The sequence below is a fragment of the Oryctolagus cuniculus genome, chromosome 11 (genome assembly GCF_964237555.1).
Source record: "Oryctolagus cuniculus chromosome 11, mOryCun1.1, whole genome shotgun sequence".
NCBI classification, from domain to species: domain Eukaryota; kingdom Metazoa; phylum Chordata; class Mammalia; order Lagomorpha; family Leporidae; genus Oryctolagus; species Oryctolagus cuniculus.
Genome location: NC_091442.1, coordinates 107,581,041 through 107,607,192, shown reverse-complemented (window position 1 = coordinate 107,607,192; position 26,152 = coordinate 107,581,041). Strand labels below are relative to the sequence as shown.

Here is a 26,152-nt window from a genome sequence, read left to right as displayed (position 1 = left end):
CTAATGAACAAGGCAGAGTATTTATAAAATCGGGTGAATTGTTTTAATGTGGACTTGCACCCAGGACTATTGTCCATGGTAAATTAATAAGATTTCTGAGCATTTGTTAAATGCTAAATATTGGTTGTGGTTTTTTTTTATTTTTTTAGATGCCAGAAAAAATTAGGAAATGAACAGAAAGCAACATTAATACAAGAAAAAAAATAGTTTATAAGGCAAGCCAGAGGCAAACATTTATTCACGTATCCTCATGTATTTTTCATGGGTTCTATACAGATTTGCTTCTTTAAACTAATTGGACTCTAGTTTTATTTTAAAATATACCACCAGATATATGTTCTCGAATGAAAGAAAGGGCTTTAACCTACCACAGGTGATGATTTTCTTTGACTTTTGGAGATATGAAAGGAAGCTTCATTTAATATATAAAATTACCTTAAATTATTTAATGAGTACGTAAAAATATTCAGTAAAACTTGAAGTAAATATTCAAGGAAAACGTTGTCATTTAGAAGACAAAGATGCATCCACTTGAAGTAATGTAAAGGCAATAGATGATCAGTGGCCTACACGTATGATCTTGTTCCCATAGGTGTTGACTTTTGTTGTGCAATATACAAGGAGGAATATATGTTCAGGTACACTCAGGGTGATGCTAAAGTCTCTTGTCTCCCACTCAAAAGATGCACGGAAAATGAGAATTATGCTATTAAAGGAATGACAAAATCTGCTCTGATTTATATTGTTGGGGTGACAAATTGGTCATTTTTTTTCTTCTCTGAATTATCGTACGATTTAGAAATAAATGCTGAAGTTGGGGGTTGAAATACTAACTTATGGCTGTTGTAAGAGAATGTGGCTTAATATTCTTTTCCTACTCTATGAGGGTATTAAACTTTCCCACCCACTCTTAGGCAGTTGGACAACTTGTAGTGTTCATCCCATGGGAAAGACCTGTATTGGAGAAGGGAGGCTGGTATCAGTAGATCTTTGGATCTTCAAAGAGAAAGCCAGTAAGGGCCTGAGTTAGGCATGCCCAATGCCCCTTTCTTTAGGCTTGCCAATTAGTTAAGTGTCTCCCACTTCAAAGAGGAGGTAAGAGGGGAGAAGAGTAGAAGAGGACGAAGGGTTTCTTTTCAAGATGACTAAGACAGAAATTCTATGGGACTACCCAGGAAAAGTTGAGAGTGAGAGTAAGGCTGGAGGATTGGCAGTAATTATGGGATGGTTTCCCCAATACTGCATACCTGAAAAAGAAAGGCATAGTGTTTGCAGGCTTGTATACTTAAAGTGCTACTAAGTAATTTATAACACATTTCTCAGCTATCAGGGTGTCTCATCCCTTGAAAAAAAAGTGGTGCAGCCGGGGCTGTGGTGTAGTGGGTGATAGTGGGTAAAGCCACCGTTTGTAGTGCTGGCATCCCATCTGGGCACCGGTTGGAGTCGATGCTCCACTTCAATCCAGCTCTTTGCTATGGCCTAGGAAAGCAGTGGAAGATGGCCCAAGTCTTTGGGCCCCTGCACCCATGTGGGAGACCCAGAGGCAGCTCCTGGCTCCTGGCTTCGGGTCTGCTCAGCTCTGGCTGTTGTGGCCATTTGGGGAGTGAGCTGGCGGATGGAAGATCTCTGTCTCTTTCTGCCTCTGCTTCTGCCTCTCTGTAGCTCTGCCTTTCAAATAAATAAATGAATCTTACAAAACAAAACAAAACAAAGTGGTGATAAAGATTCTTTTCTTGGCCAAACTTTAGTTAGACTGCTGAACTTTCTCCTAGGCTCATCTGTTCCCTTCCTTATAAAAACCAGTTTTAGCAAAGGAACCCTGCTGAGCCAGTTCAGTCCCAACAGCCCCTCCACCCCACCCCCACCTACCTGGTTACCTTTGATCTCTGATCAGCTTCTTCATCCTCTACCATCTCCTAGGTGATGTCTGATCACCTTGGCCTGTCTTGAGCAGGAATCCAAGCTGTTTTAATTACTGTTATGCTTTGAAATTAGGTATTGTGTTGCTTCCAGCTCTATTTTTCTTGCTTAGGATTGCTTTAGCTATTTTTTTTAATTCCCTATGAATTTTAGGATTGTTTTTCTAACCTTGTAAAGAATGCCATTGGTATTTTGATAGGGATTGCATTGAATCTGTAGATTGCTTTAGTTAGTATAGACATTTTGATGATATTGATTCTTCCAATCAGTGAGCAAAGAATATCTTTCCATTTTTTTCTGTCCTTGGTGATTTCTTTCATCAGTGTTTGATAATTTTCATTGTAGAGATTTTTCTTTAGTTAAACTTATTCCTAAATGTTTGCTTTTTTGTATGGCTATTGTGAATGGGCTTTCTGTCTTGATTTCTCTTTCTGTGAGTTCATCATTAGCATATCAAAAAGCTACTGTTTTTTTGTATGTTTATTTTATTACCTGTAACTTTATTGAATTGGTTTATCAATTCAACAGCTTTTTTGATGGACTGTTTAGGTTTTTCCATTTACTACATATATTATGTCATCTACAAACATGGATAATTTGATTTCCTCTTTTCCAATTTTGATATCCTTTATTTCTTTTGCCACCCTAATTGCTGTTGCTAAAACTTCCAGTACTTTATCAAGTGAATAAAGTGGTGAAAGTGGACATATTTGTCTTGTGCTAGATCTGAGGGGAAATGCTTTTGGTTTTTTTCTCCATTCAGTATGACACTGGCTGTTGGTTTATGATATATAGCCTTTATAATTTTGAGTAATGTTCCTTCCATACCTAATTTGTGGAGAGATTTTATCATGAAGGGGTGTTGAATTTTAGCAGATGCTTTCTCTGCATCTATTGAAATGACCATGTGGTTTTTCTTCTTCATTCCATTGATGTGATTTATGGTGTTTATAGATTTGTGAATGTTGAATCACTCTTGTATTTCTGGAGTAAATCGCACTTGATCGTGGTGAATGATCTTTTTGATGTGGTTTTGGATTTGACGTGCTACTGTTTTGTTGAGAATCTTTGCATCTGTGTTCATTAAGAATATAAGTCTGTAGTTTGTGTGTGTGTGTGTGTAATGTCTTTATCTGGTTTTGGTATCAAAGTAATGCTGGCCTCATAAAAACAGTTTGACAGAGTTCTATCCTATTCAATATTTTGGAATAGTTTGAAGAGTATTAGAGTTACTTCCTCTTTGAATGTTTTGTAGCATTCAATAGTAAAGCAACCAGGTTCTGAACTTTTCCTTGATGGAACACTTGTCATTACTGCTTCAATCTCATTGCTTGTTATGGGTATGTTTAGGTTGTCTATATCTTCTTGAACTGATCTTGGAAGGTTATATGAATCTAGGAATTTAACCATTTCTTTGAGGTTTTCCATTTTTTTGGCATATAGTTCTTCGTAGTAGTTTCTTATGATCCTTTGTATTTCAGTGGTATCAGTTGTAATGTTTCCTTTTTTCATCTCTAATTTTATTTGCTTGCATTTTTTCTTCTATTTTAATTTGTTAATTTGGCTAGAGGTTATGTATTTTGTTTATCTTCTCAAAAAACCAATACTTTGTTTTGTTGATGTTTTGTGTTACCTTTTAGTTTCAATTTCATTGATTTCTGCTCTAATCCTTATTATTTGTTGCCTCCTGCTGATTTCAGGTTTGATTTGTTCTTGTTTTTCTAAGTGTTCAAGATGCATCATTATATCTTTAAGACATTTCTCTTTTTTAAATATAAGCACTAAGCTATAAACTTCCCTCTTAATACTGCTTTTGGTGTATCACACAGGTTTTTTTTTTTTTTTTAAAGATTCATTTATTTATTTTAAGAGCAGAGTTACAGAGAGGCAAAAGGAGGGAGGGAGAGAGGGAGAGTGAGAGAGAGGAAGAGAGAGGTCTTCCATCTGCAGGTTTGCTGCCCAGATGGCTGCAATGGCCAGAGAAACCAGGAGCCAGGAGCTTCCTCCTGGTCCCCTAAACAGGTACAGGGGTCCAAGGGCTCAGACCATCTTATACTGCTTTCCCAGGCCATAGCAGAGAGCTGGGTTGGAAGTGGAGAAGCTGGGACTCGAACCAGCGTTCATATGGAATACTGGCAGTGCAGGTGGCTGCTTTACCCCACAGGTTTTTATATGTTGTGTTTTCATTTTCATGTATTTCAAAAAAGTTTTTGATTTCCTTTTTAATTTCTTCAGTGGTCCTTTTTAATTTCTTCAGTGACATGCTGTTTAATTTCCAAGTATTGATGAATGTCCTATTCTTGTTGATTTTTCATTTTGTTCCTTTATCATCTGAGAAGATACATATTATGATTTCAGTCTTTTTAAATTTGTTGAGATTTGATTTGTGGGCTAATATGTGGTCTATCCTAGAAAACGATCCATGTGCTGGTGAGAGTAATGTGTATTCTGTAGCTCTTTGGTGAAATGGCCTATAACCGTTTGTTAGGTGCATTTGCTCTATAGTATGTTTCAGCTCTGATGCATCTGTATTGATTTTTTTGGTCTGGATAATCTGTTCATTGATGAGAGTGAGGTGTTCATGAAATAACACCTTGATAGCAGGGACTCCATTTTGGAGAACCTGAGACTCCATTCTGGTAAGATGCCCCCCCCCCCCCCCGAAATGCTGGTCTGAAACTATGATCTAAAACAGTTAGACAATAGCAGTCTACTACATTCACATTTGGCAGAGCATAGAAACCCCCTAGCATGATCGCTCAAGCTTGGAAGTGGATAGGTTGCACCTGGGTTAATGATAAAAATGTAATTTGTCTATGTCCTCCATATGATTAAAACTAATACCTGGATTAATGTCAGGATTATAATTAAGATTGTTAGGATTGTAACTGGTATTGTCAAGATTACGATTGATACCAGTTTCGCATAGGTTTTAGGTCAGCTTGACCCCGGTAACCATATATCCTGCCCCCCCCCCAATCCTAGCAACCATGTATTCCCCTCCCAATTTTGCGGTTTTTGCCTTTATAAACCCTGTTGCTTTGGGCTTCAGGGTCGAGAGTTCTTTAGGGCATGAGCCCACTCTCCACCGCCGGCAGTAAAGGAGCATCAGATTTTTTTTTTTTTTTTTTTTTTTTTTTTGACAGGCAGAGTGGACAGTGAGAGAGAGAGACAGAGAGAAAGGTCTTCCTTTGCCGTTGGTTCACCCTCCAATGGCCGCCGCGGCCGGCGCGCTGCGGCCGGCGCACCGCGCTGATCCGATGGCAGGAGCCAGGAGCCAGGTGCTTTTCCTGGTCTCCCATGGGGTGCAGGGCCCAAGCACCTGGGCCATCCTCCACTGCACTCCCTAGCCACAGCAGAGGGCTGGCCTGGAAGAGGGGCAACCGGGACAGAATCCGGCGCCCCGACCGGGACTAGAACCCGGTGTGCCGGCGCCGCTAGGCGGAGGATTAGCCTAGTGAGCCGCGGCGCCGGCCAAGGAGCATCAGATTTTTATCCATGTGTGGTGCTGCTTTGTTTATACTCGCTCAGGTAAAACATTCATGTCATGCACTGTTATTTTATTGGAGTCTGTCTCTCCCTTTAGGTCTAATAGTATTTTCTGTATGTATTTGGGTGGTCTTGTGTGCATATACATTTATGCTTGTTATGTCTTCTTGCTGAATGGAACCTTTTATGAAAATATAATGTCCTTCTTTATCTCTTTTTATAGTTTTTGATTTAAAGTCTGTTTTACCTGTTATCAAGATGGCTTTTGGTTTCCTTTTGCTTGGTATATCTTTTTCCAACCCTTCACTTTGAGTTTGTATGTATTTTTGTGAAGTGAGTTTCTTGTTGGTGGTATACAGGAGATCATGGTTTTTTATCCATTCAGCCAACCAAAGTCTTTTGGTAGGTGAATTTAATCCATTTACAGTCAAGGTTAGTATTGATAGGTAAGAACTAAGACCTGTCAGTTGATTGGGTACTGAGTCTACCTGCTCTGTTAATGAATTTGGTGATGTCATGTGTTTTCATGACGTTTACTTCTAGTGCAGACTGCGTTTCAGAATTTCTTGTAAGGCTGGTCTGGTGGTGGTGATTTCACTCTGTTTTTGCTTATCTGGAACAAATTTTATTTCTCCTTCAACTTTTAAGGATAGCTTTGTGGGATATGATATTCTTGGTTGGAATTTTTTTCTTTTAAGACTTTGAATATATCATCCCAGTCTCTTCTGGCTTATAGGGTTTCCGCTGAGAAGCCTTATGTTAATCTGATTGGTTTTCCCTTATATGTAACTTGACCCTTTTCACTTCGTATCTTTAGGATTCTCTGTTTGTCTTTAACTTTTTTTTTTTTTTTTTATTTGACAGGTAGAGTTGTAGACAGTGAGAGAGAGAGACAAAGAGAAAGGTCTTCCTTCCGTTGGTTCACCCCCCTAAATGGCCGCTATGGCCGGCGCTGTGCCGATCCAAAGCCAGGAGCCAGGCGCTTCCTTCTGGTCTCCCACGCAGGTGCGGGGGCCCAAGCAATTGGGCCATCCTCCACTGCACTCCCGGGCCACAGCAGAGAGCTAGAGTGGAAGAGGAGCAACCGGGACTAGAACCCGGCGCCCATATGGGATGCTGGGGCCACAGGCGGAGGATTAATTAAGTGAGCCACGGCGCTGGCCCCTGCCTTTTACTTTTGACAACTTGATGATGCTATGCCTCAGAGAAGACTTTTCTTGGTTGAGTCTGCTTCAAGAAATTAGAGCTTCGTGTGTCTGGATGTCATATCTCTTTCAAGATCTGAGAAATTTTCAACTGTTATTTCATTTAGCAGGTTGTCAATGCCTTTTTCCTTCTCTTTTCTTTCAGGAATGCCTCTAATATGAATATTTGGTCGTTTAACCTATATTTTACATAGACTTTCTTCATTCTTTTTAATTATTTTCTCTTTATTTTTTGTCTGGGCTGTTTCAAAATTCTTGTCCTGGAGGTCAGAAATTCTTTCCTCCACTTGAACTATTCTGCTATTAAGGCTCTCAATTGTATTTTTTATTTCACTGATGGAAGATTTCATCTCCAAAATTTCTGTTTCTTATTGAATTCTCTCTCCTTAGTAATATTTTCATTCATGTCACTCATTGATTTCCTCATTTCTTTAATCTATTGGTATGTTCATTTTTTTAAAAAAAATTATTTATGTTTTTGAGAGGCAGAGTTACAGAGAGAGAGAGAGAGACAGAAAGAATGGTCTTCCATCCACTGGTTCACTCCCCAGATGGCTGCAACGGCTGGAGCTGGGCTGGTCATAAGCCATGAACTTCTTCTGGGTCTCCTGGGTGCAGGATCCCCAGCACTTGGGCCATCTTCCACTGCTTTCCCAGGCCATTAGCAGGGAATTGGATTGGAAGTGGAGCAGCTGGGACTGGAACCAGTGTCCATATGGAATGCCAGTGTCACAGGTGGAGGCTTAACTTATGCCACAGTATTCTCTTGCATCTCATTGAGTTTCCTTACAATCATTGTTCTGGTTTCAATATCTGTCATTTCATAGATTTTCTCTAGTTCAGGATTCAATTCTGGAGGAGTATTGTGTTCTCTTGGAGCCGTCATGCTACCTTGTTTCTTCATGTCTGCTGTGTCCCTGTGTTGACATCTGCCCATCTGGTATATTTGTCCCTTCTTCTTCACTTGATCTTCGCCAAAAGGCCGATAAGTGAAGTCCCTTCTTCTTTATGGAAGTAGGTTTTATTTGAACAGATTTATGGTTTAGCTGGAATACAAGGTATCACTTGGCTTGTTGCTTTGCCTTTGGTTCTGGGTGAGCTCAGCAGCATAGTCTTTGTGTGATTTCTTTCTTCTTTTTTTTGAATTTCTTTTGTCTTAATGTCTATAGGTGACACAGTGGCCTAGTCTGCTGCAGTTCATAGGGATAGAAGTGTGGCTTTGAGAGGAATAAGTGTTTCTTGGGTGTGTATCTTTGGCCCACAGGGAGTTCAGCGTCAGTCTCCCTGGTGAATGTGATAGCCAGGGCCTTGTCCTTGACACTGAGGGAGACAGGGGTGGCTGTCCCCTTGTCCTGCTGGCAAGCCTGAGTGATGCTGGGGCTGGTGGCCCCAACGGCTGTGGTTCTAGGACTGTGTGACGTTGAGGGACCCTTCCTCAGGTGGCCCCAATGGCAGTGGTTCTAGGACTGTGTGACGTTGAGGGACCCTTCCTCAGGTGGCCCCAATGGCAGTGGTTCTAGGACTGTGTGACATTGAGGGACCCTTCCTCAGGTCTTGCTAGGAGGGTCCAACTGGTGCTGTGGCTATGACATCAACTGCCCTATGCCTGGGACTAGGGGATATGAACTGGGCCTGTTCCAGTCCTGCAGGGTGACTACAAGGCATACAGGAGATTTTACTCTGGAGGGCACAAGTCCAGAGAGGTGGAATGCAGGTAGATTCTTCCTTATTTGCACCCCAGGTCTTCCAGTACCACTGAGAAATTTAAAATGAATTGTTACAGTCCTGGTGTTGCAGGGTTAGCGCAGTCATTATTCAGATATCCCAGGGTGGGGGTGGAAGTAGATTGTTTTTTTTTAAATGGGCTGCTTTTGGTGTTAGCTCCCAGAAGCTAAAGTGAGTCCCCTTGCTTACATAGAGATGTGAGCATAGGTCTGGTGCTGATTCCCCAGTTACAGGATGCAGGGGATCTGTCCTTTGCCCCACAAGTTGCCCTGACTGTGGTGCTGCGTGACTTTCTGCTGCAGAATATGGTGCTCTCTGGGCTTGGGGGAGAGGAAAGAAGCAAGTTGGCTTCCCTGCTCCAGCTCAGCAGTTGCTTAGACCCTAGTCAGGTCTCCCTCCAGGCTGAGGTAAAAGTAGGTGACTAGAATTTCCTCTCAGCTAAAACTCCAAGTGATGGAATGCATGGTGATTTAAGATGGAGGCTGACAACCAGCAACTAAACTGTCAGCATTTTGAGTGTGATATAGTGAATAGTTTAATTGGATCAATAAATAAAAAGGTAAAATGGAATGTTAGATCACTGACCATAATTTTGAAAAATAATATTGACTATTGCTTAGAATTTTTCTAGGTTTTTATATTATGAAAGTTGGCTCAAAGTAATTCAAAATGAATTCATTAAAATAGGATCTTTTATATTTGATCTGTATCATTTTTTCCTCTAAAGATATATTTAGTGACCAAGGGATATCACTACAGAATTATTCCATAATGCATGTAACAGTTATAGGTGAAGTGTCCTGTGTTTGGGTTGCTAAAGCATCTACCTTGTGAGCACTAGGGGGCCTCATAAGATCAGGAGAGAATGCCACATATTTTTCTTATGAATACAAAGATTAGGAATAGGCACATTTGAATTTCAAGACCCCATTCACCCTGCTGAGAAGCTTAGCTCTTGGAAACGAAGTTTAATTCCTGAACTATAGAAAATACTTAGTCTTTAGAGATAAAAAAGAAAAAAGATTTCATGGTACCTGTAAGGTTTGGTTCCAGAGGTCATGGCTCTCAAAAACCTAGGCATTAAGAAAAATCTGATGGGGGCTATTCATCAAGAGGATATAACAGTTGTAAATATGTCTGTACCCAATATCAGATCACCTAAAGCAATTATTAATAGATCTGAAAGGAGAAATAGATAACAATAGAATAGTAGTTGGGGACTAAAGTGCCTCACTTTCAATAACTGGTTGATCATCCAGACACAAAATCAATAAGAAAACATGGATGTTAAACTGCACTTTAGACTGAATGGCCTCACAGACATAAACAAACCTTCCTGTCCACAGCAGAATACACATTCTTCTCAAGATCACTTGTTGCGTTCTCCAGGAGAGTTCTTCTATTAAGCCACAAAACAAGTCTTTTTTTTTTTTTTTTTTTTTTTTTTTTTTTTTTTTTTTTTTTTTGACAGGCAGAGTGGACAGTGAGAGAGAGAGACAGAGAGAGAAAGGTCTTCCTTTGCCGTTGGTTCACCCTCCAATGGCCGCCGCTGCAGCCGGCGCACCGCGCTGATCCGATGGCAGGAGCCAGGAGCCAGGTGCTTTTCCTGGTCTCCCATGGGGTGCAGGGCCCAAGCACCTGGGCCATCCTCCACTGCACTCCCTGGCCATAGCAGAGAGCTGGCCTGGAAGAGGGGCAACCGGGACAGAATCCGGCGCCCCAACCGGGACTAGAACCCGGTGTGCCGGCGCCGCAAGGTGGAGGATTAGCCTATTGAGCCACGGCGCCGGCTAAAACAAGTCTTAACAATGTAAGATTGAAATCATATCAAGTATCTTTTCTGACTGCATAGATGAAATTAGAAATCAATAACAGGGGGCCGGCGCTGTGGTGCAGTGGGTTAAAGCCCTGGCCTGAAGTGCTGGCATCCCATATGGGTGACAGTTCTAGGCGCGGTTGCTCCTCTTCAGGTCCAGCTCTCTGCTATGGCCTGGGAAAGCAGTCGAGGATGGCCCAAGTCCTTCGGTCCCTGCACCCACGTGGGAGACCCGGAAGAAGCTCCTGGCTCCTGGCTTCGGATCAGCGCAGCTGCAGCCGTTGCGGCCATTTGGGGAGTGAACCAATGGAAGGAAGACCTCTCTCTCTGTCTCTACCTCTCTCTGTAACTCTGTTTTTCAAATAATAAAAAAAAAAAATCTTTAAAAAAATGAAATCAATAACAGAAGAAAAAATGTAAAACTCACCAATATGTGGAAATTAAACAACTCAGTCCTGAACAACCAGTGGGTCAAAGAAGAAATCAAAAGGCAAACTAAATCTCAAGTTAGCAGGAGGAAGGAAGGAAATAATAAAGATCAGAGCAGAAGTAGAGAATAGAAAAACTACAGACTAAACCAACAAAGCTAAGAGGCTTCAAAATTTATGAATAAACAAATTTGACAGAACATTAGACTAGGAAAAAAGGGAGAATAGTCAAATATATAAAATGAGAAATGAAAGTAGATTACAATGGATGTCTCAGAAATAAAAAAGATCATAAGGGACTCTATGAAGTTATATGCCAACAAATTAGATAGCCTACAGGAAATGAATAAATTCCTAGAAATATGTTACTACCAAGATTGAATCAGGAAGAAATAGAAAATCTGAATAGGCCATTAATAGAGATTGATGTAGTAATTAAAATACCCAGTACCAGATGGATGAATTCTGCCAGTCAACAAATTAATACCAATACTTCTTAAACATTCCCCTCCCCCCCGAAAAAAAATAAAACTTGAGGGAATACTGCCTAAATCATTTTATGAGGCCAGAGTCACCCTGAGACCAAAGCCAGACAAATACATACAAGGAAATGAAGCTAGAATCTCTGATGAACGTAGCTGTAAGAGTCTTCAGTGAAATAATAGTAACTCATGTTTAACAATATATTAAAGATTATACTTTGAGACCAACTGGGATTTTTTTTTTTTTTTTTTTTTTTTTTTTTTTTTTTTTTTGACAGGCAGTGTGGACAGTGAGAGGGAGAGAGACAGAGAGAAAGGTCTTCCTTTGCCGTTGGTTCACCCTCCAATGGCCGCCGCAGCCGGCGCGCTTCGGCCGGCGCACCGCACTGATCCGATGGCAGGAGCCAGGTACTTATCCTGGTCTCCCATGGGGTGCAGGGCCCAAGCACTTGGGCCATCCTCCACTGAACTCCCGGGCCACAGCAGAGAGCTGGCCTGGAAGAGGGGCAACCAGGACAGAATCCGGCGCCCCGAACGGAACTAGAACCCTGTGTGCCTGTGCCGCAAGGCGGAGAATTAGCCTAGTGAACCGTGGCACCGGCCACCCTTGTGCTTTTTATTCCAGGAAAACTCACCAGTTTACCAATAGCAATATCTAGCTATGGATTCTTTGCTTTCTAATGTCATTGCCCTTCCCCCAGTCTAGCCTCTCCTTCCCATCAAGGCCAGTGAGAGGCCTTCTCATTTTTAAAAGCTGATTTTGTAGATTTTTCTAATCTTTTGTGATCTTTTCTCCTCTGAATTCCTATAGCATTTTTTAATGCTTCTCATATGATATTCTTTAATTTTGGCCAATCATTATAGCTTTTTGTGTAAATGTAGTACCAGAGTATAGCTCTCTTGAGGACAAAACTGTGGGGTGTTTTTTCCCCTTTATTTCTTTATTTTAAAAAATTTCTTTATAGCAATCTAGTACCATGGTGGGTGTTTAATAAATTACACTTTACCAAATGCTTTCTTCCTTCTGAAAGTGCTCTAATGAATGTCATGAGAAGTTATTCAGGAAGTGTTTTAGTATGCATAGAAAACCGAAGATAGGTAACCTTCTGAATGATTTTGACACAATGGTGATATAATAGATTATAATAACAAAAAAGTCCTTTTGATGAAGATGTAGTACTGAGAAAATAATTGCCTTGACAGAAGGTATCTAGAGATTCCATCACTACAGAAAAATTTAAAATGGCAACATACATCTAGAAAAGATCTATTTCAAATTGAAATAGAAGAGGAAATAAAAGGAGAGTGATGAAAGTTCTGGATTATGAGATTATGATTTGCTTTTGTGTGGCTTGCACAGAAAATACAAGGCGTTTATTCAGTCTTTTAGCAATCTTTAAGAAAAATCTTTAAATTACAATCCAGCATTGGGCCAGTAACTGAAATATCTGTATACAATGATTGTTGCCCGCCCTCCGTCCCTCCCTTTCTCTCTCCCTCCCTCCCTCCTTTCCTCCCTTCCTTCCTTTTTAAAGATTTATTTGAAAGGCAGAGTTACAGACAGTGAGAAGGAAAGACAGAGATAAAGGTCTTTGGCCCACTGGTTCACTCCAAGTGTCCACTATGGCTGGAGCTGAGCAGATCCGAAGCCAGAAACCAGGAGCTTCTTCCAGGTCTGCCATGCAGGTGCAGGGGCCCAAGCACTTGGGCCATCTTCTACTGCTTTCCCAGGCCACAGCAGAGAGCTGGTTTGGAAGTGGAGCAGCCAGGACTCGAACTGGCACCCATATGGGATGCTTGTGTTGCAGGCAGTGGCTTTGCCTTCTACACCACAGCGCCAGCTCCCATCCCTTTATTTCTTGTTTGCATAAATTTAAGAGGATTTTTTGTTTTAAAGATATTTGTTTACTTATTTGAAAGGTAGAGATACATAGAGGGAGAAACAGATCTTCCATATGCTGGTTCACCCTCCAAATAGCTCAACAGTCAGGGTTGGACCAAACTGAAGCCAGGAACCAGCACCTTCTCTGGGTCTCCCATGGGAGTGGGAGGGGCCCAAACACTTGGGCCATTTTTTACTGCTTTTCCCAGGCACATTGACAGGGGCCTGAACAAGAAGTGGAGCATCAGGGAATTGAACTGGCACCCATATGGGATGCCGATTTTGCAGGCTGCAGCTTAACCTGCTATGCCAGGGCACCAGCCCCTAAGAGGATTTTTAAAACCCCTTTTCAACTATTTATTACTAAAAGACTATTTAATTTTTGTATCTCTCTGATATTTATTGATTTGAAACAGTTATCTTTTTTTATGCAATGTTTGATAAGCAGAATGTTGATTGATTTCATATTCTTCAAGGTTAACTTTTTTTTTTTTTTTTTTTTTTTTTAACAGGCAGAGTGGACAGAGAGAGAGAGAAAGGTCTTCCTTTTGCCATTGGTTCACCCTCCAATGGCCGCTGTGGCCAGCGCACCACGCTGATTTGAATCCAGGAGCCAGGTGCTTCTCCTGGTTTCCCATGTGGGTGCAGGGCCCAAGCACTTGGGCCATCCTCCACTGCACTCCCGGGCCACAGCAGAGAGCTGGCTTGGAAGAGGGGCAACCGGGACAGAATCCGGCGCCCCGACCGGGACTAGAACCCAGTGTGCCAGCGCCACAGATGGAGGATTAGCCTGTTGAGCCGCAGCACCGGCCCAAGGTTAACTTTTAAAAGGTGAATTAGTTGAAGCTCTCAGAGCAGTAGGAATCAGCTTCAGGTTACTTCAGTCCTGTGGAGACCAACAGGATGCCACCTGGTTATTTACAGGGCATTCTAGAATATCACAGTCTTGACTGGTGATGTGTGTAGAATCTAAATTTGAGACATAGTTTAGAGTGATTTCTAGAATATTAGTTTCCTGAGAAGATTCTGATTGCTGTTAAAGGGCATTTAGAAAAGATTGTTTGTTGGGCTCACGCTGTGATGCAGTATGTTAATCCTCCGCCTGTGGCGCTGGCATGCCATATGGGCACCTGTTCTAGTCCCGGCTGCTCCTCTTCTGATCCAGCTCTCTGCTGTGGCCTGGGAAAGCAGTGGAAGATGGCCCAAAGTCTTGGGCCTCTGCACCCGCATGGGAGACCCATAGGAGGCTTCTGACTCCTGGCTTCAGATCGGCACAGCTCAGGCCTTTACAGCTATTTGGAGAGTGAACCAACGGACAGAAGACCTTTCTCTCTGACTCTCCCTCTCACTGTCTGTAACTCTCTCTCTCAAATAAATAAAAATCTTAAAAAAAAAAAAAGATGGTTTGCAACTTACTATGCCCATTGCTTTGTTGTTCACACAGAAACATCTAACATATAAAAATTGACACTCATAGCTGCTACATATTTCAGAAGAATTTGGAATGAGAATAATGAATGCTGTTAATAAAATGATATAGTAGTAGTTGGAAAATGCCACCAGGGATATAACAAAAGGTAAATGCTGTGTGAATTACAGGAGAGGGTAGTTTTGGGTGGCGGTTAAGTGGAACCAGAGCAATCTGAAACACTTTGGCTGTGTTCATCTTTTCTGTGGTTTGCCTGTGTCGTAGAATCAGTACTCATCTACATGGACATGTTTTAGGCTTAAAATTCCCAAAAGTGTTACACATACACACATACCTTCATCAGTTTTCTACTGCTGCTGCCATAAATTTCCACAAACCTTGTGTCTTAAAACAGAAGTTTATTTCCTTATAGTTCTGGAAGCCAGAGATCCAGCATGTTTTATGTAGGACTAACTTCAAGATCTGACAGGGGTGGTTCCTTCTGGTGCTTTCAGGGGATAGTCTGTCCCTTGCTTCTTCCATGTCCTAAGGTTGCCTGACCTGTAGCGGCATTCCTCTAGCATCTGTGTCTGTGGTCCTATTGCCTTCTGCTTTTCTGCAACCAAGGCTCCTCCCACCTCCCTCATACCTATCATTCTATTTAAGCCCAGCCAAGTTATCAAGGATAATAGGCCCATCTCTTAATCCTTGACTTAATCACAGCTGCAAAGCCCCTTTTGCCACATAAGGTAACATTTGTGGGTTCTAGGGTTTAAGATGGTGGATATCATTGTGAGCCATTATTCAGTCTACCATAATATGCAATATGTTATATCTAGATTTTAATCTAAAATACGATCTTGATCAGGAATTTAGTTATTTATTTTCATTTTATTTGAAAGGCAGAGAGAAACAGACAGGTCTTCTATTCCCTGGCTTACCCTCCAAATGCACACAACAGTTGAGGCTGCACCAGGCCAAAACCAGGAGCCCTGAACTCTTATCTGGGTCTCTCATGCAGGTGGCAGGGACTCAACTACTTGAGCCATCACCTGAAGCCTCCCAAGGTGCACATTGAGCAGGAAGCTGGAATCAGAAGCAGAGTAACCAGGCCTTGAACCAGGAATTCCTGTATGGGATGCAGGTGTCCCAAGTGGCTACTTAACCACTGTGTTACATGCCCACCCCTAACCAGGACCTTCTAAGTATTTAATATAGAAGAAAGACATTGTTTTATCTTTTAGCAGTAATGCAGAAATTCATGATTGTCTTTTTTTGTTGTTGCCTTTTAATTGACCATTTTCTGCTAATTTTGTCATTAATGGTTTTCTAAAAGTAATTCTTTAATTTTATAACATCTATAAAATACCGGTATATCCTAAAAAGAATATTTGTAACATCATTCATTTTTTCTGCATTTGTAATTTTCTTCTAGCCATCAGAATTGGATTATAAGCTAGCTAGGCACCGGGTGGGCAGGTCCTGTACAGTTATGCATATGGTCTATTTTAGTGGTAATTAGAATGTTTGATTTGGCAGAAAAATGAAATAGAATATATTAACAGTGAATTCTTTGGACATTTCAGTATCATCATGATTTTCTTGCCTTTTAATGTCTTAAAGATTTTTATTTGAAGGTGATGTTATACTTACAAAATTCTTGCAAAAATAAAAATAGTGGGGGCTGGTGCTGTGGCACAGCAGGTAAAGCTGCCACGTGTAGTACTGGCATCGCATATGGGCATCGGTTTGAGTTCTGGCTGCTCTACTTCCGATCCAACTCTCTGCTATGGCCTGGGAAAGCAGTAGAAGATGGCCCAAATCCTTGGGCCCTTGCACCTGTCTAGGAAACCTGAAGGAAGCTCTTGGCTCCTGGCTTCAGATCGGCCCAATTCTGGCCGCTGTGGCCATTTGGGGAGTGAACCAGTGGATGGAAGACACTCTATCTCTCCCTTTCTCCCTCTCCCCCTCTCTCTCTTTCCCTCTCTGTGTGTAACTCTGCTCTCAAATAAATACATCTTTAAAAAAAAGTTTTCCTTATAAAAAAGATAAAAATCGTGTAAAAAATACCAGCATCCCCTTTATCTACATTTACCTGTTAACATTTTACCCCATTTACTTTTTAAAAAAAAATTTTTTTTTTTTTTTGACAGAGTGGACAGTGAGAGAGAGAGACAGAGAGAAAGGTCTTCCTTTGCCGTTGGTTCACCCTCCAATGGCCGCCGCTGCAGCCGGCGCACGGCGCTGATCCGATGGCAGGAGCCAGGATCCAGGTGCTTTTCCTGGTCTCCCATGGGGTGCAGGGCCCAAGCACCTGGGCCATCCTCCACTGCACTCCCTGGCCACAGCAGAGAGCCGGCCTGGAAGAGGGGCAACCGGGACAGAATCCGGTGCCCCGACCGGGACTAGAACCCGGTGTGCCGGCGCCACAAGGCGGAGGATTAGCCTAGTGAGCCGTGGTGCCGGCCCCCATTTACTTTTTCTTTGTTCTCTTTTTATCTGTGCATGTCTGTCTGTTGTCTTTAGTGATGTGAACATTTTTGAAGTGTATAATCTGCCTCCTTTTTTTCCATTGTTAGAATTTTGCAAAATTCGCTATGTAATATACTGCATGGTTCATCTTTGTAAAGTGTCCAACTCAGTGGTTTTTGATATATTGATAAGATTATGCAACCATTACCATGCTCTGATTCCACAACATTTTTATCACCCTTCCAAAAAAACTTTGTACACTTTAGTAGTCTTTCATTCCACTTGTCTCAGCCCCTGGCAACCACGAACCTATTTTCTGTCTCTTTAGATTTGCCTATTCTGCATATCTCATATAAATAGAATTGTACAATATGCAACATTTTATGTCTGGCTTCTTTTACTCAGTATGATGCCTTCAAGATTCTTCCGGGCCGGCGCCGCGGCTCACTAGGCTAATCCTCCGCCTTGCGGCGCCGGCACTCCGGGTTCTAGTCCCGGTCGGGGCACCGGATTCTGTCCCGGTTGCCCCTCTTCCAGGACAGCTCTCTGCTGTGGCCAGGGAGTGCAGTGGAGGATGGCCCAAGTGCTTGGGCCCTGCACCCCATGGGAGACCAGGAGAAGCACCTGGCTTCTGGCTTCAGATCAGCAGGGTGCGCCGGCCACAGCGGCCATAGCGGCCATTAGGGGGTGAACCAATGGCAAAGGAAGACCTTTCTCTCTGTCTCTCTCTCACTGTCCACTCTGCCTGTCAAAAAAATTTTTTTTTCTGTTTGGTTGTGTAAAGAGATTGTCGACAACTTCCTTTGTTTTAGGAGGTAGGCATGCCTTATAACTGAGATATTATTTATCTAATGGTTTACGAGGAGAACAAAGAGAACTGGGAAGCTAGTCAAATGTTTCCCCATTTAAAAAAATCATGGAGAAAATGACAGTAAATGTAGCATTAGTCATATAACCTTAAGTGGAAGAAAATACAAAAATGGATTCTGTTAGCATAATTATTTTGAAGGTGTGATGGCAAATCCAGACAAAGCTGCAGGAATAAAATTTGTTTAGATAATATATTTATGTCTATCATAATTGTTTACTCCTACCTCATGGGGAAGAAATTAGAGTGTCTAGTTCAAATATCTTCAGTCATATGTAAGAATATTTTTTAAGTTTGTTTATTTATTTGGAAGGAAAAGCAAAGGAGAGAGAGAGAGTGAGAGAGATTGAGAGAGAGAGAAAAAGAAATCTTCCATCTGCTCGTTCACTACCCAAATGCCTGCTTGCAACAACCGGGGGTAGGCTAGGCCAACACTAGAAACCAAGAACTCTGTCCTGGTTTCCCAGGGTGTGCATCAGCAGAAAGATGTATCAGAAGCAGAGGCAGGGCTTGATCCCAGGCACTCTGATATGGGATGCAGACATTCCAAGCAGCAGCTTAATCTGTGCTACAACATCAACTCCCTTTAGCTGAAATATTAATAATAAAACTTCGATTAGCTAAAATATCACCAGAAATGTTTTAGGAGGATATAACTGTCTCAATAAGTGGTGTAAACTTATAATCACAAAAATTTAGAATTAAGTACAAAAATATTTAAGAATTAAACTTAGGAATTAATAGTTTTGGGTTTAAGAGTCAATTCATATTTATGTTACATACTTGGAATACAGCCCATTAGAGTAATATGTCAGTCTTCTAATCTCATTTAAAAATTTACAGTTAAGTAGTTGACTTATTCTTGTGATTATTAAATAGAAATTTATTTATTCTTGTATTGTTAAATAGAAACTTATTTATTCTTGTGATTGTTAAATATAAATCTTACTGAATTTATATACATTATATGAATGTTTATGCAAACTCATTAGTCACCATATTTATACATTTAACTTACTAAATTTCTAAAGACTACTTTAACTACTTGGAAACTTTTGTGAGATAAGTGAACTGTGTAAAGTAAACAGAATGTCTCAGGGTATTTAACTAAGTCTATAAAAGGGACCAAATAGTCCAGACTCTTAAAAATAATTTTTGGTTGGATGCTAGACGCTGTAAACGTGATGTTAAGTGCTTAATTGTTTTTTTCTTTACAGAATGTTGGATTTGTTCTTACAGGCAGTTTTTTGTAGATTAGCTTGGGTTTTATAAAACTGCTTTAAAGCTTCCTTGGGGCAGATCTAGTACAGACATTACTCTAGGGCTAGCCCTACTGCTACGATGTTCTCCGGTTTCTACTGAATGCTCTTACTGTTCAAAGAGGTTTCTCTGTAGGGGGTTAGATCTTGCTTGAATGACTTCCAGCCTTTTGTAAACTTGAGGGATTTTTCAGTTTACAATTCCTTGCTTTTTCTTGGCCTAGACTTGTGGAATTTACTCTCCGCATACACAGGTTAGCAGTCAGCTCTCAAGCTCTTTCTCTCATGGCTTCTTCTTTTCTAATATTCTGCCCTGTAAGTTCCTGCTGCTCCAGCCTGGAGAACTGCCAATTCTCCATCCCTGAGCAATGATCTCTGTGTGCCTTTTGTCAGAAACCTGGGGCTGCTCTAGCGCTTATCTCATTTATTTTTCTTTTCCCAGGAATCATGGTCTTGCAATCCCTGTTTTCTGATGTCTGAAAACAATCGAGATACATACACACATGCAAATCTTCTAGTTGTTTCTGAAAGCACATTTAAAATTTTGTTCCAGGACGATATACATAATTTCCACTAAGCAAGACAAATGGCAGAGACCAAAATCAATGAGGCATAGAAGTATACAAGTACTGTCTCTATAGGACAGCATAATGAAAATAGCAGTTTGGAACTGTAGTCAAGTTAGACAACCTGCCACAAAGAAGTTTAATAAAGTCCTGACAATCTGTTGTCCAGCTGTTTCCCAAATAGCAAGGCATTAATACTAATGGCAATGATGATGAAGACAGTGATAATTACAGCTATGTGCCAGGGTACTATTCTAGTTAACTTACATGTTTGCATATTAATTTTACATGAAATTTATACTATTATAAATATATTTCAAGAATAAAGAAATGGAAGCTTAATGAAGTAAAATTTCTTGTCCATGATAAGTTGTAACACTTATATAACACTAGGTAATGTATCCAAATTATAGTTGGTACAATGTTCTATATTCCATCTTTTTTTTTTTTTTTTTTTGACAGGCAGAGTTAGACAATGAGAGAGAGAGAAAGGTCTTCCTTCCATTGGTTCACTCCCCAGATGGCCGCTATGGCTGGTGTGCTGCGCCGATCTGAAGCCAGGAGCCAGGTGCTTCCTCCTGGTCTCCCATGCGTGTGCAGGGACCCAAGCACTTGGGCCATCCTCCACTGCCCTCCCAGGCCACAGCAGAGAGCTGGACTGGAAGAGGAGCAACCAGGACAGAATCCGGCACCCTGACCGGGACTAGAACCCGGTGTGCCGGCCTCTATATTCCATCTTAATGTATTAAAGATTCTAAGTAGTAGTTCCTTAGTGAAGAAATATGTGTAACTTTTTAAAGCCTAGTTTTTCACCTTTACTTTTGTGCTTGTACTTTATTATCAATCAGTGAGCCAATGTTCCAGGGAATGCCTGGACTGTAAGATCCATGTAACTTTATTGTTGATCCTGTTTGATTCTATTTGACTTTATAGTTCATGTTTTCTAACAACGCTGTCTCTTCCCTGTGTCCCAGTGTGTGTAAGCCTATTTTTTCTTAAAGTGAAAATGACAATATCTATTTTATGGATAATTAAGTCAGATGACAAATACAAAGCATTCAGCATAGTACTTCATAAAATAGTAGGAGACAAATCTTGTTATTTTACTGTTATTCGTGTTACTGCTATTCCAATGTAAGTCACCTTCTGTTTTAACAAATATTTGTTGAATTTATTAGTTTTTAGTCATCATATTTAATATTCTTACCTTATGTACTTCTCTAACCTTGTTTGAAATTTGCAGAAAAATATAGCATGTTTGCATATTTGATAGCATCATGTCTAAACTTTTATTCGTAATAATTTAGATTTGCTATATAGAGACAAAAATGTTGGTTTTTTTTTTTCATTTTAGAGAATTATTACTACATTTCTCCACTAGTTGGTGTGATTTTCTTAGCTCTAACTCCTCTATGGATTATAGTAGCTGCCAAACACCCAGCCACAAGGACAGTTCTGCACTCGGGCTGGGAGCCCGTCATAACTGCCATGGTTATAAGCAGGTTGGTATTAAAGTGTGTGTGTATTCTGTATGTATGTATGTGTATATTAAAAACAATGCAGTTGCCTGTTTTATTTCTCGGATTAGTCATTTTATATAGCCACTGTATTATTCACTGAGATAATAAGGGATGTAAGTGACCGGAGTTACTGAAATCACTGGAGGCAGAAACTTTTGAGATGCCCAGTCTCAAAGTCTTACCAGACTGATGAATAAAGTTTAGGTGTGCATGTGTGTGTTAACCTGACAACAAGGATATTTTGTATTTTTAATAAGTTGCTCAGATGAGCTTCAGAAAGCCTTATTAATGTATTGTATATCTACTCTCTGACTACTTCCATCTGTAGTACTCTCACAGATTTAAAGATGTATGCAAAAGATTTTGTGGCAAGCAACCTCTTCACAGTGGAGTTTTTAATAAAAAGAAGCATCTAAAGGTCTAGTGGTCAGGTATTGATAGAGTAAATCATGGTATAGTCACAAAATGGAATAATAGATATTAAAAATAACATTGTAGGAGCAGATGTTCGCCTAAGGGTTAAGATGCCCACCTCCTACATTGGAGTGCCTGGGTTCAGTGCATGGCTCTGGCTCCTGATTCCAGCTTCCTACCAGAGCAGACTCTAGGAGGCAGCAGGTAGGTGGCTCCAGTATTTGGGTTCTTGTCACCTATGTGAGAAGCCTACATTGCATTCTTGGCTCCTAGTTCTGGGCCTGACCAGCTCCAGCCATTGCAGTCATTTGGAAAGGGATGGGAGGATGGGAACCTCTCTGTCTCTCTATTCTGCTGCCTCTCAAGTAAATTTTTAAAAGTAATATTGTAGCATTTTTAGCTGTGGAAAGATGTTCATTATATATTTGATGAAAAGAGCAATCTAAAAAAGTGAATTTCTAGTGAAACATGGTAGATTCAGACACATTTACTTTTTTGCTCCCTGCAACTACTAAAATTATAGTACAATAATAAAATACTGTAAATCCACAAAGAGGAGGAGCAAAGAGGACAGCAGGTGAGGGATTTGGCAGAACCAGGGAGACAGGAATCATAAGGATTGTCATCAACTGAACCAATAGAATGAAAAAACTGATATCTAACCAAGCCAGCTGATCTGAGCCTCAGAAACCCAGAAGGGAAGAGGAATTAGAAGCAGTAAGTACTTCTGAAAGCTGAAGTTAAGAAGATTGGTTGAAAGTTTAGATACGGGGCAGTTCAATCCCAGAAGATCTTCTTCAGCTGGAGTGCCCTGGTGACTGCCCCCTCCCACTCAAGCAAAAGACAGCAATGGACTCTGAGGAGACCAAATTAGAGAGGTTCTAGAAGACTAAGTGAATGTCTACACTGCACACTGAACAGTGAGAATGCTGTCTCATTCCCTTTTCTCTGTTCATAGTGCATTCCTGCAGCAGTTGGGTTTATAACCCTAGGCAAAACAAACAACAAAAAACCCCCGATAATCGCTTTCTGGGGAAATTCATTGACACAACACAAAGAAACTGCTGATGCTAACCTGTGTGAGTCCTTTGGTGAAAGAACTGCAAGACCCCTTGATGGTTCTTCAATGAGGCCCACCTGCCACCAGACCCCGTGGCCACTTGTGTATGCTTTGCACCCTCTTAAAGAGGAGCAGACAAGAAAGGGTCTACAGATATCTCACATAAAGACACATTAAAAAATAGTGTTCAAAGAAAGGCAGACGACAAGAGACAAATGAGAAAGAGAAAATTATTGAAGAAAATAATCCAGAAAATCTCCCAAAACTAGATTGTCAGGAAGGGACTTGTAAAGGGACAGAAGTGGGGAGTGAAGTGTAAAAGCAACTAAATCCTCATCTGCCATCATAGCAAGTCATTAGATAAATGTCTACAATTAGAAATGAAGAAACGGCAGTGCAAAATGTTATTTAGCAATATAGAACTGAATGCCAAAAGAAGCTGCTGAAGTTGAAAAGAATTCCTAGTAAAGAGAAGGATCTAGGGTGGGGGTTAGTATTTTCACTTTTTCAGTAATGCCCATGTTTTATAAGAATAGCATTTAATAAAAGCAAAACTGCTGTTATGATTTTATCCAAATTTAATTTTTAAAATTTTTTTGTTTATTTGAGAAACGAACAGATAGACATATAGAGTCAGAGAAAGCTTTTGTCTGCCAGTCCTCTCTCTGTATGCCCACAACTGCTGGGCCTGGGCTAGGTGAAGCTGGGAGTCAAGAAGTCAATCCAGGTGTCCAGTGTGTATGTCAGGAGCCTGATTACTTGGACCATCGTCACTGGCTGCTGGTATCTGTATTAGCAGGAAGCTGGAACCAGAAGCCAGAGCCAAAGGTTGAACCCAGGTAGTCCTAACTAGTAAGCTAAGCGTCTGTCTCCCAGTTTTTTTGTTTGTTTGTTTGTTTTTTTTTTTTAAGATTTATTTTTATTTGAAAGGCAGAGTTATAGAGAGGCAGAGGCAGAGAGAGAGAGGTCTTACATCCGTTGGTTCACTGTCCAGGTGGCCACAGCAGCTGGAGCTGCGTTGATCCGCTGCCAGGAGCCAGAAGCCAGAAGCATGGTCTCCCATGCTGGTTCAGGGGCCCAAGGTCTTGGGCCATCTTCTACTGCTTTCCCAGGGCATAGTAGAGAGCTGGAGTGGAAGTGGAGCAGCTGGGACTCGAACCGGCGTGTATTTGGGATGCTGGCACTGCAGGCAGCAGCTTTACCTGCCATGTCACAGCACTGGCCTTTGTCCCCCAGTTTTTTTTTTTTTTTTAATGCACACATTAAAAATTATCTGAGGTGGGGCAAGGGAGATATTGGAAAAAGGATACAAAACTTCATTTAGGCAGGAGGAATAAGTTCTGGGGGTCTAGTGTACAACATCGTGGCTATGACTAATGTATTCTTGAAATTTCCTGAGAGAGTAGATTTTAACTGTTCTCACCACAAAAAAAAAAAAAAAAAAAAGGGAAGGGGTAAAGTATATCAGTAAAGTACATGATAAGTGACTCAATTTAGTTATTCCACAGTGTATACATATTTCAAAGCACCATGTTATTTGGGATACATATATACATTTTGGCCAATTTAAATTCATAAATAATATTTAAGAAAAGGATGTCAAGAGGCTATTTACCAGCAGTGTAACAGTGTAACTCTGAATAAGTAGGATTTATTTATTTTCTTTTTATTTGTATTTTCTAATTTTTTTCTGTAGTAAGTTTTACTACTTGGGTAACAAAAGTATTATAAAATATATGTTACATTCATAACATGACCTATACATTTTTACAGAGAGATTTATTCTTTGACTCCTAACTAGTTAGTTTTTTTTTAATTTTAATTTTTTATTTAGATAAGGTGAACAGATTTTGTATATTTCATATACAGTTTTTTTTAAAATTTATTTGAAAGGCAGAGTTACTGAGAGGCAGAGAGAGAGACTAGTTTGTTCTTTTTTTTTTTTTTGACAGGCAGAGTGGACAGTGAGAGAGAGACAGAGAGAATGGTCTTCCTTTGCCGTTGTTTCACACTCCAATGGCCGCTGTGGCCAGCGCGCTGTGGCCGGCACACCGCGCTGATCCAAAGCGAGGAGCCAGGTGCTTCTCCTGGTCTCCCATGCGGGTGCAGGGCCCAAGGACTTGGGCCATCCTCCACTGCACTCCCTGGCCACAGCAGAGAGCTGGACTGGAAGAGGGGCAGCCAGGACAGAATCCGGCACCCCTACTGGGACTAGAACCCGGTGTGCCGGCGCTGCAGGTGGAGGATTAGCCTATTGAGCCATGGCACCGGCCTACTTTGTTCTTGACATTTATATTTCTTCTTAAATTAGGGCTTAAACTATTAAAATATTGCTTTTTTAAAGATTTTTTTATTTAAAAGAGCAACAGAGAGACAAACATCTTCCTTCTGCTGGTTCACTCCCAAATGGCTGCAGAATGGCTACAACAGCCAGATCTGGGTTTCCCACATGGGTGACATGTGCTCAGTACTTGGGCCGTCATCTGCCTACCAACACACATCAGCAGGAAGCTGAATTCGAAGCAGAGCAGTCAGGACTTGAGCTGGCACTCTTATGTGACATGGTGAGCCACAACATTGGCCCCAAAGTATTAAAATATTTCTAAAGAGGACTAATTCTGTACTCTGTGTCGTTTAAATAGGAACTCTCACAGTTTAGGCATATTAAACTTTAATTCATTCATCTTACTGAAGAATTAAAATAATAAGTTTTAATAATGCCCTAATGTTAATTGTTAGGTAGTGATAAGATCATTTGATCTGATATTTTCACAATCAGCCCCATTCTGTGAAAGTATGCAGTTCATTTTGTTGTAGTGAACCGTTTTCTGGAAGATTTAGGCAACAGGATTCCATGGGCTGTTGGGCTGGCAAAGTTTGATAGTCCATAAACCAGGGGTAGGGTGCCTTTCTTCTGCCAAGGGCCATTTGGATATTTATAACATCATTTGCAGGCCATACAGAATTATCACCTTAAGAATTAGCCTACTATAGATGTATTGAATTTCAAGTCCCACCTATGGTTGACTTGGCAGGGTCAGTCCAAATGATATTGCAGACTTTATACGTTCCCCATTCCTGTACCCTGCAGCCAACAGACTGATGTTAACTAATGCATAATGGTCTTGGAAACATGAATGGGGGGGGACCTCCAAGTTTCATTGAGATGTTGAGAATGTATGGTTTGCCACTGCATGACTTTGTAATTTTTCTAGATTTCTGATTTTTTTTAGATTTATTTATTTATTTGAAAATCAGAGTTAGGAGAGACAGAGAGCTCTTCCATCTACTTGTTCACTCTCCAAAAGACTGCAATGGCCAGGACTGGGCCAGGCTAAAGCCAGGCGCCAGGAGCTTCCTCCAAGTTTCCCATGTGGGTGGCAGGGACCCTACGACTTGGGCCATCTTCCACTGCTTTCCCAGATGCATTAGCAGGGAGCTGGATTGGAAGTGGAGCAGCCAGGATAGGAACCAGTGCCCATATGGGATGCCAGCACTGCAGGCGGCAGCTTTACCCACTTTGCCACAGCACTGGCCCTGCTACAACTCACTTTAATTTGCTAGTGGTAAGACAAGACATATTGTAACTATATCTAGTTTTAGCTCAACAAAGTCGTCTCTTTAATACTTTTACTTCA

At 41.0% G+C, this 26,152-nt stretch overlaps 1 protein-coding gene across 8 annotated transcripts in view; it reads left to right on the top strand.

Annotated features, from left to right (window-relative positions):
* SLC41A2 (solute carrier family 41 member 2) overlaps window positions 1–26,152 on the top strand; it is a 140,713-nt gene that overhangs the window by 57,484 nt on the left and 57,077 nt on the right. For all 8 annotated transcript variants that reach the window (XM_051846057.2, XM_051846056.2, XM_051846064.2 and 5 more), the window contains one exon: window positions 20,875–21,022. In XM_051846057.2, coding sequence (XP_051702017.2) covers window positions 20,875–21,022 — 148 coding nt within the window. The remainder of the gene's footprint in view (window positions 1–20,874; window positions 21,023–26,152) is intronic.